The sequence below is a fragment of the Halyomorpha halys genome, unplaced genomic scaffold (assembly GCF_000696795.3).
Source record: "Halyomorpha halys isolate HHAL.00 unplaced genomic scaffold, Hhal_1.1 Scaffold910.1, whole genome shotgun sequence".
Taxonomy (NCBI): Eukaryota; Metazoa; Arthropoda; class Insecta; order Hemiptera; family Pentatomidae; genus Halyomorpha; species Halyomorpha halys.
This window is the reverse complement of record NW_027106583.1, coordinates 265973-276930: the sequence shown is the minus strand read 5'-3', so window position 1 is coordinate 276930 and position 10958 is coordinate 265973. Positions and strand designations below refer to the sequence as shown.

Below are 10958 nucleotides of genomic sequence, written 5' to 3'. Positions count from 1 at the left end.
TAAGTTCCTTTCTGCCAAGTGCTGTATGATTATATAAAGACCAAAATCTGATTATTGCCTACAAAGAACTGATTATAACATGAAAAAAAAAAATGAATTCAATAGTTAACATCGATAAACATTTCAAACACCTATTTTATAATAAAAGCCAAAAATTCAACCACCACATAAAAAAGTAACCAAACCAAAAGAAGAAAAATCAATGATTTATTCCATACGATTGCAATTAAAAAATAAAATTCAACTGTTCAAAGCAGTTCCTCCTTTCACTTGGGAATGAATGCTGAGATTTAGTGTAATATGATTGAACAGCACTGTATCAGTTCCTTCCTCAATACAATATTAGTTACGAAAATGAGCCAATTTATTTATAAATTACAGTAATCTTTTCAATACTGCCATATTGTAGTTATTTAATTTAGTAAGTTGATTTAAACAAGTTCCACCAGTAAATTAGATTATATGCTTTTAAATAAGTAACTCTATTTTCTTTACACACTATTGCAAAAAGTCTTTACCTAATTAAAAGAAAATGATAATAAACCATGGATTTTAACTAACTTCACAATTACAAAACATAATGTCTATATCACCTCTCACTACTGAATAATTCCAAATCTAATAGGATAAATAAATTGAAATGGGAACAATCAAATACAAATATTTCTCTCTGAATAACTCCAGTCGATCCCCTGAAAATTTTTAACTAAGCGAACAACAAAAAAACATGTACATATACATACTAACGTATATATAAATACTTTAAAGAAAAGAAAAGAAATGTATACCTAATTTGTTATATGAGCTGTCCAAATCGTCCCACTTGCTGGATAGTGCTGAGGCCAATAGTCCCTGTAGCAACAACTTCCACATCTCAGATGACCTATTTAGGCTTAAAGGGCTTGGGAGCCATGTTTCAACACAATAACTACATATTTATTGCCTTGAAAACATGACCCCAAGACCCATTATTAACCCATTTTTCAAATGAAAGTCGAAAAACTTTCTCATTTAGAAAAAATAAAATAAAAATTTGGAAAACTGAAACGGGTATTTAATAAAATATCATTACTTTTAATTAAAAACAGAAATATGTACATTACAATCAGCGTGCCAATTGGAAAATAAAATATATTTACAACTATCTATGAATTTAATTGAAGGGGATTTTATTTTTTTAAGCAATTATCATTAAAAAATTAAGTTTACATTTCTGTAGGATATTATATTCAAAGGGAGGATATTCATATAAGAATATTTTCATTAAGCATACAAAGAAATTTAAAAAAAAATAAAATAAAATAATACAATTAACAAATAAATACATTTTATAACATAATTATTTTTTAAAAAAAGTAAATTATAGATGCAGATCTGCTCCTGAAATTGAATCAATTAGTTTAAATCAAAATTGTTTTCAACAGAGATAAAATATCACAGAATAAACATTTTATCTCGCTATCAATTAGATATGAAGAAAACATAACTATTTTTCAGCGAACATAGAAGTTCACCGAAATCAAAGGCCTAACCAGCGACTTCACATTTTTGTATTTGTTTCTTAATTCACTCTTCTGAAGACACATAAGGAATATAATAATAAAAAATAAAAACTATTAAGAATTAATTTCAAAATGGCAATTAAGTGCTACAGATAGCAGATATAACAAATAATGGCTATGATACCATCGTATATTTAAAAAGTAGATCTCCAAACAATATCAAAATGTATTTCTGTATTCCAATACCACTATTTTATTCTCGGGCATAACAAAGTAATATCAAAAGGATGCGCTAAACATAATTTTCCATCATATAAATAAAAAGCAAGAAACACTCTTAACTTCGGTTCACTTAGAGATAAACTTTAAGCAACATATTAGCCAGTGAGAATCATAGTGAGGCAAGTCCAAATAGAAAATACAAATACATGCATAACATAAAATGTTCTCATTCCGCACTAACTTAATAACCATCAGAATGGATTAAATTAAAAGTCTTACTTATCACAACAAAATAAAAAATTATAATATCATTACCAAAAAAACTTCACCTGTAAAGAAAAGTAATGATGTAAATAAGAGTAATTAAGTTAAAAACTTACATTGGTTAATTTTTTATAATTATCTTATATGTTTTAGCTATTAGGGATTTCCATTTTTTATTTAGTTCATATATCTATTAGAGTTTTAAATTAAATATTTTCATTAACAAACATTAAATTTACACACTTAAAAGTAATATCATATAAATTAAGTAAAGTTACAAAGTGATGCCATACGGTGGATATTCTATAATTTTTCGGCATGAAAAAAAAAAAAAGAAACAAAAAAAAACAATATTAACTGTCAGCAGTTAAAAATAATATCATTTATATGATTAGAAATTCCAAAGATCAATATGCCTTATGTTTGTTGAACAATCAAGAAAAACGAAACTGAACAGAGAAAATCCTGAAAAAAAAAGTTTCAATACCAATGGCCCATGAAATGAAGCATGATGACTTCCTAGTACTGCTTCATTAGGAAAAATATTGCCAGCATTAACCCTGAAATCATAGCTTTTAACCAGAACACAGGAGGGCATTACACAAAAGCAATTTAAAACTATAATATCACAATGAATAGACAGTTAAGAATAAAAAGAAAAGATACAATCCCATCTTTTGCGTCTATATTCGACCAATTTTCTTTTGAAAAACTTTCCCAAGGATACTAATGCAGATTACTGGGACTCACCCTCTAACATAGAAATAAATAAAGAAAAAGATTATTAAAACACTATAAAATAGATTGGAGGTTAAAAGCAAAAGTAAACAATTGATGGATTTTTGCTTTCCAACTAGATCTTTTTTTTTTTTTTTAAGATACAATCCTAAAATGTATGTTAAAAAATTTGTAAGAAGTCGGAAACTTTGTTAACACCTTTTTATGGTAAAGAATAAGTGGTGTAAGTCATTTGAGACCACGAAAACAAATAAAACTACGAAATTTAGTTTATTAAACTTTCGAAGTGTTTTAATATATATACAAATATTTTGTAACTTTTAATACCTTATTAAATAATAAAACTGGCTCGATTAGTCAGTACATGACCCAATGGTTCAAACATCAAAGTACTGGAATCGGTTAACATAAACTAATTTTTAAAAAGTAAATCTTTAAAAAATGAATTTTCTCTAAATTAATGAAATTTGACTTACACCATTATGACTCTTACCGGCTCATGTATTGCACTGTATAAACTCAAAATTTCATATGCTTGGCTATGGAGAGGTCAAATTTTCACAAAATTGGAATAATCTTCGGACTACACTGACAATTAAGTGTTTGACCTGTATAACCAGTAGTTATAGAAAAGGTAAAAATTTAAAATTTATCTTTAGTACTCAGTATAGCGATAGAATGGTGAAATATCTGTAAAAAAAATTCCTGAAAAGAAACATTAGTTTATAAATATTAATGAATGGTTGAATCAAGTTTTGCTTACCTTAGTCACAACTTCATCGTAATCAGCAGACTTTGAATCTTTATCATCTTTATTGTCTTCATGACTAGAATCATCTATTTTGCTTGAACTTTCGTCATTCTTGTTTTCAACATCACTCCCTCTTTTATCTTCAACATCTTCCATATGCACCTCTTCGGGCATATCTTCAACAGGATCTGTGTCCTCCATATTCACCTACAAGTTAATATACAATTAGGTAATCAGAATACAATTAGCCAAATAAAGTCTAACCATGAGGACAAATGTTGTGACCTGTGTATGCCACTGAATCTGTATATGCAATCAACTGATACATGAATGTTTTGCGGGGTTTTTAACTGAATTACTAACTAAGGACTCTATAATTTATTGTATATCACCACATTTTCTGTCTGGACTGTGTGAAATAGTCCAAAACTATGTGAAAAAAAATGTTATAAATAAAAAAAAAAATTTTTGGAAATATAAACAATTTTATTGGAAGTTTGTAAAATAGATTAATGCATAATTAAATACATTTACATACTTCAAAAATAAATTTGAATAAATTCAATAGTAAAAAAAATTTGAAGGAGTGTAAAATCTCCTTAAGCGGGAGAACTCAAAACGATCGTAGCGAGTGGAAGCTAGGTGCTAGAGCCCCCATTTCCCACCACTTTGAACACAAGCTAGAAAAGTGACCTTTGACAATAGCTTATCGTCAAACATGCTCCCAAACCACAACGGCTTGACAATAATGTACTATCAACCAGAGTTAAAAGTTTAATTTATTATCAATGTTAAGTATTATAGGCTAGCCATTAATCGAGTTTATTTCGTTTTCAATGTCAGCTAATATGGTACAGAATGCTCCCATGCAGTTATAGTATACTGGAGAATATTTTAACCCTTGGTTCCGTTCCAGTGACCACAAGTATTCCCGACACCCCATCAAACATCAGTAGGTGTTAATATTAATCAGCTCCTGTGGGGCTTGTTCAACAGTTGATAGTAATGAGAGCAGCCCATGTTTAGTAACCTTTCAACCTCATAGAACTGAAACCATTAAATGACAATTAAATAAATTAATTTGTAGAAAAGTCCTCACTGTGTGCAAGTGAGAAGTTTCTTTAGTAGGAGGAAGAGTAGCTATGTGTACCTAGTATATAAACAATCGTATAATAATAGATTATAAATTGAAGAACAATAAATTTAAAAGCACTCAGCAACATGGATTTGATAAACAATTCAAAGTGTGTTTCATTCTGAGAGGAATATTGAAGAAATAACCTAACATATAAAGCAGCAATTACTTTTTAGCAAGCAGCACCAATTTTATATGTAGTTGCATTATAGTCCTTGAATTTTCCGATAATTCTTTGTATGTCCAAGTCTTTGTCAAAAAGTTTGCTAAATTCATCTTCCCTTGTCAAAAAATGAAATAAAATACTTAACAGTTGAGTCTTGATTGCAGTTCATTGGGGATTGGGACAATTTCTTCGAATAATCGCCACAACTTATGTTCCACTAAATTAACTAGATTTAAGTTAATTTTAAATATTTTTAACCCTAATATAACTTTACTATTTGATCAAGATCATTTTAAAAAACACCTTACTCTCTATTTATATCATATAAATTATCGTAATTGCTAATTATAGAATTTATAATTAATCAGATAACACTTGTACAAAGTTTTGAAATAAAATAATTTTCTCTGTAGATTCCAAAAACATCTGGTTCCTAAAATTCTCAGAAGGAACTAGGACTAAGACTTATGTTTTGTCTCCACCAAATCTTAGAACAAACTGAACCTGTTCACTCGATTAGTGCATGGCACAGGCCAATAATACAAAACAAATGAAAGTATTTTTTTTCTTTCTGAATATCACTTGACTGTTTCTTATCCTCTTCAAAAATAATTAAAAACCAATAGATTTCTGAATCGAGTTGGTGCAGTGATAATTACTTTAATATCAACCACAATCACAAATTAGGAATGTGTAAAATATAGTCCTTCTGAGAAGGGCAGCTTGTTTCATAGCAATTTTTTTATCTGAAAATCTCTTAATTAACATTGAGACAAGTAATCTTTTGACATTGTCAGTAACATTGTTTCATAAAATTCAACATTGGCTGTTTCTTCTAATGCATTAAGTAGATTGAGTGCTCTTCTCTGTAAGATCTACTGAATAACCATTGAATATTAATACTAATTGCTCTAACGTATTTTTTGTCATACTCAATATTTTCATTAAAGATTGAAGATCATGGTACCTAATAAAGTAGGAACCTACCATCAACCACATAGAGAGCACTTCCGACGTTTGAAGGCCTGCCCATTTGTTGAAACAAATCATACTGAACAGATTTAATGATTTTCTTATCATTCCTTCTTCACCAGATAAAGATGATGGGACGGAGCCAGTTCATAAGTATTGTAATGACCGGGTTAAGATTCTCCTATTTTCATGGAATGCAATTTTTCTCCTGTGTATGGATATATTGGTACTACTTCTGCATATAACTGAGTACTGCCCATGAAGCCTTACATTCTGTAGAACATAATTTAATAAAAATTGCTCCTGACAATACTTTGGAGACTTTTGCCCATAAGGTCCAACAGAGGCAATTAACGTTTTCATTCTCTACCACTCCAGTAAGCAAAATCAATCAATTGGGAGCATTATGTCTAAATTTCTAACATACAATATATTTTACATGATAAACTTAAGGTTTAAAAACTTAAAACATGATTTTTTTTTTTAATGGTAGTTCTTTTAAGTCATACATTTTATAGTAGTCACCAAAAAAATGTATCATTAAGAAGTTATTAGTGAAGAACTGGAAAAAAACTTTAAGTATTTGGGACCCCTCACATAAAGCATAAGTATAAAATTAGTGTAAATCTAAATTGATAAACTCTTTTACATGCAAATGAAGAGATTAAAACTATTTCTGGCTTTCCATCATTTAAGCCCTAAACCTCTTTCTTTGATCTGTATTCACTATAAATTTGTGAATTGTGATAAGTAGCAGATATTACATGAAATGCTAACTTGTGTGTTAAGTGTTTGAACCCATAGCATTAAAACAAAATTTTTTAGAGTTAACAAAAAGTTATCTCTGTGAAGTTGGCCCCATCCTCTAAATATTTCAATTTTTTTTTAGTTCTAGTAGTATCCATTGGAGTTCTAAAGTTATCGATTATTTACAGAAATAGTTCTGATGCTTAAAACATCAATAATACCAGTTAAATGTACACGTATCAATTATGTATTTTATGCAACTTTAACACCATATATCTAATTTGTTGGCAACATTAGGGATTTATTTAATAAGTATAATTTTCAGAACTTTTGAGGGGGGGGGGCAACAGAACTCACCAAAAATAAAGTTGCCAGAAAAAAAGATAAACGGTGTCTAAGTTGCACATAAGTCGTGCGTATTTTTTTTTTAGAATTAAACAACATAAATGTTTCTTTTTTTTTATAAGGAACTTTAGAACTCATATAGGAGCTACTAAGAACTCTAAGAATTTTTCATTTTTACGACTTCTCAGGTTGCAAATTCGTGAATATAATTTTTTGGAAATTTTTTTTTTAGTTTTTTGGGAGTTCTATAAATTATACATATTAAATAAATCCCTAATGCTGCCAGGAAAAAAGATATATGTGCTGAAATTGCACAAAATGCGTAATTGATGCGCATACATTTAACTGGTATTATTGATTCTGGATTTTCTTTTTAGCAAGTCAATTCATAAAATTTGTTTGAGGTTAATAATAAACTTCTAATTGAATGTAATTTATTTTAAATTATCATGTTGTAAAACAACATTTTGGGACTACTGTCCCATATCCTAGAACTCTTATGGATACTACTAGAACTAAAAAAAATTGAAACATTTAGAGGATGGGGGGCCAACTTCACAGAGGTCAAGAAGTAATTTTAAGAGCACTCTTGTGTTAATGTAAAGTTTAATTGACACCATAAAATTAGTTAATATTGTTATCCCAATTCATATCTAAACCCAGCAATGATATAATAACCTTAAAAAAACATTGATAAAAAGAAAGTAATTGGTTGATTACCTCGGTTATGCTAGCAGACTGAAGTAGTGACCTAACATCCAATATGGTTTCAGTTAGTGGTGTCTTTTCCCAGTTTTTTACAATATTTTTTATTTCCTCCTCTGTCCGTTTATGAACATTCCTTCTGACACATAAACTGATGTCCAAATCCATTTCACTTATGTATACCTATTGTACAAACCATTGATGACATTATTTAGAATAATAAATTTTAAAAAATTATGAATATTAAGAATAATAATTTTTAAAAAATAATTAAATAAAATACAAATAGAAAAAAAAGGAGACTACAAGCTAAAAATCACCTGGAACCCTTTTTGCTTAGCGAAACTGGAGAGTTCTTCAAAGTGGTTCAGTTTTTCATTGATACAATCAACAATAATAAAGGGGAAATATCCATCAGTAATAGTCTTCCGGAAAGCTTTTATTAGTGATTCTCTATAATGTGGTTCCATGCCAGACTCATACTCATAGTCCATTGTCTGTTTGAAGGAACAAATAATGGTTTAAAATGAAATAAAACAACACATTAAAAGCAAAGATAATATTAAAAGTAGGAAATAGCTAACAGCCAACCTTGACAGTCGTAGTTCTGCCAGTCTCTTCGTCGACTTCTTCTTTCTCAGTTTCGACCATAAAGTAATCATCCAAAGATAGTATTCTCGGGGCAGATCCACCCATTTCAACTTCTTTGTCCTAAAGAAACATCAAATGAATTCAATGAAAGATTGTAAAACCCACTTTTTAAAAACTTGACTATAAAAATTAAAAATTCAATTCATTTTATGAATTTTTTAATGTTCATTTTTTCTGAGAACAGCCCTACTTTTAGGGAGCATTCTTTAAGTTCATGCGCATAATTTTGAAATAAAAACAGTTCAGATAAACTAATGCTGCAAAAATGTAAGGTTCGACCAGTAGTTTGTATTTTCTTTAATGAAGAATTGACAGCATTAATTTAATAACAACTTTTTGCAGTTTAAAGAGAAACAATACAATCTGAATTGTCAGACTAAGGAACGTGCGACTATGTCATAGAATTCTAAATAGCAAACAGTAAGCCTAAAAAGCTACTGTTTACATTTAATTAATGCATAAATCAGAGACATTTGGGTAGTAAAAGAGTAGAGACATGTGATTTTAATGTCAATTAGATCAATTAACTTTTTATATCAAACTAAAAAAAAATAATAATAATAAAATGATCAAGTTAAAATAGAAGAAGTATGTTTGAAAATAAAATGCTTGTTAATAGGTATCTGTGTATTAAGTAGGGCACTCACTAAAATCACTCCACTTTTCTGTATTATAATAGTATCTAACTATCTAATCTTAGTATGATAGAGATCCCACTCACCACACTGTTCAACTCCGTCCTGACCTTTATCTATCTATTCCATACATTTTTAAATTTTAACAGGACTGGAGTGGAGAGGGGCATTCTGGCAGGCACTGTGAAGAGTAAGGTGGCACACATACTCAAGCATGCATAATAAATCTTTTTGCACAAGAATTCAAGAACATGTGTATGGGTAATTGCATAAGGATTATGGATGCACAAACTGTAATAATTATATATAAGCTCCAACATACTTGTACAAAAAGATTGATTATGCATGCTTAAGTGTGTGTAGTCAACAAAAGCACTTTATTTCTGAATATCTCAAGTGATTTAATAAAAAGAAACAAAAAAAAAATTATAAGAAGATGGTCTCTAGAGGTTCTGGAACATCTTATTCCTTCAGTGCCCGTCCCTGAGGGTTCCGGGAAATGGTACTTGCTTAGAGGGACTTCAGGAATAAGTAAATAATAATGAAATACTAATTACCTTCATGAGTTTAGCTACATAAGTCTTTCCAGATCCAGGTGGTCCTCGAAGAATAACAACAATTCTTGGAGGTCTTCTCTCCCTGCCTGGAGCTAATAAGATGTCATCAACTAGAAGAATTGGATTATGGGACACTTCTGTGATATTTTCAGGAGACATTTTTAAAGGAGGTTCCTCCTTCAATGGCCTGTTTGGAGGTGAAGGACTCCTAGAATCAATAATCATTAATTACATCAATAATAAATACAAGTTTCACTACAAAATATAAAAGCAAAAATAAAATAAAACTAGAGGATGATTAAAGATAGTAACCTCAGTAAATAGTGATCTATCAATCAATAAATGATTGCTTCAAATTAATGAAGGAATGAAAATAATCTTTATTGTGAGACCAATTCCTCCAAGAGCAAAAACCATGAACATAAGTAATTTCTTATATCTAGTATAAATTCTTCATATATAGCATAATTTTATTTCTAATGATTTAATTTAGAAGTAGAAACTGTTTTTTGCCTAGCATGCTTTTAATTTTCATGACTCAATTATCATTAGGTCACTCTTTTTTTTTTTTTTTTTTTTTTTTTTTTTAATAATTCATTTATTGTTATTTACAACTGTATACACATATATACAACAAGTAAATTTGCTGTAGGTGACATAGTGATATGATACAAACATGTGGGGAATCTACCCACTGATAGAAATCCAATAAAATTTCTAGAGAAGATCTCGAGGCCATCTTCTTTTCAGACGCCTAGGAGGATTATTAGGTAATGAAGGAGAAGCCAGGTTAGAAACAAGTGGATTTGGGTGGTTGAGAAGTTTGTTATGGAAGGAACGGTATCTGGTTCTGGCCAAATCGGCAACACATGGAACATTGAGGTCCTGATGGATGACTTGATTTGTGACAAAGTAAGGAGCATTAAGGATTTTACGAAGGATTTTGGACTGTAAGGATTGGATTCAAGTCACTTTTTAAAATCAAAGTCTCTCAAATCAAAATTAATTAACTGGTTGAAGTTTAGCTGATAAGGACCACAACATCAAAATTAAATCACATTGTTGAACACAAGCTTTACACAATAATTCATAACTGCACAAGTCAAACCATACTGCATAGCATGCACACATGCACAAATATAACTAATGACAGGAATGGAAAAATTATTCTGAGTTTATAATATAAATTATAATTTCAGACAAAAAAATACGCTAATAAAGATTGTTTAATACTGAAAGTAATTACCGTGTTTTAGAAATGGAATTTCTCTTGGAATCCTTGGACTTATCAGAAGATCTATCTCTGTCCTTTCGCTCATCTTTGTATCTATGAAAAATAGTTGATAAAATATTAGACTTTTTATTTGAAATTTAAGAATGTAACTATTTTTAAGTTAAACAAAACAAAATTGAATTATATGAAAATGAAATGAAAAAATAACTTTATTCTGGGACATATGTCCCCTAAGAATAATTACATGGTTCATATAGTGAGATTTTTATCTGGCGAGCGTTTACAAATTTTCAGATAGTAGAATGAAATTACATTGGTATATTGGCTTTACTAC

At 29.5% G+C, this 10958-nt stretch overlaps 1 protein-coding gene across 8 annotated transcripts in view; it reads right to left on the bottom strand.

Moving 5' to 3' along the window:
- Positions 1–10958, bottom strand: part of LOC106687050 (YLP motif-containing protein 1) — a 75357-nt gene that overhangs the window by 16366 nt on the left and 48033 nt on the right. For 6 of the 8 annotated variants that reach the window (XM_014430715.3, XM_014430718.3, XM_014430716.3 and 3 more), the window contains 7 exons: positions 10637–10717; positions 9391–9598; positions 8139–8258; positions 7868–8044; positions 7563–7730; positions 3490–3684; positions 789–852 (listed from right to left, as the gene is read on the bottom strand). In XM_014430715.3, the coding sequence (XP_014286201.1) occupies positions 789–852; positions 3490–3684; positions 7563–7730; positions 7868–8044; positions 8139–8258; positions 9391–9598; positions 10637–10717 (1013 nt within the window). The remainder of the gene's footprint in view (positions 1–788; positions 853–3489; positions 3685–7562; positions 7731–7867; positions 8045–8138; positions 8259–9390; positions 9599–10636; positions 10718–10958) is intronic. The other 2 variants (XM_014430720.3, XM_014430719.3) reach the window with 1 other exon arrangement.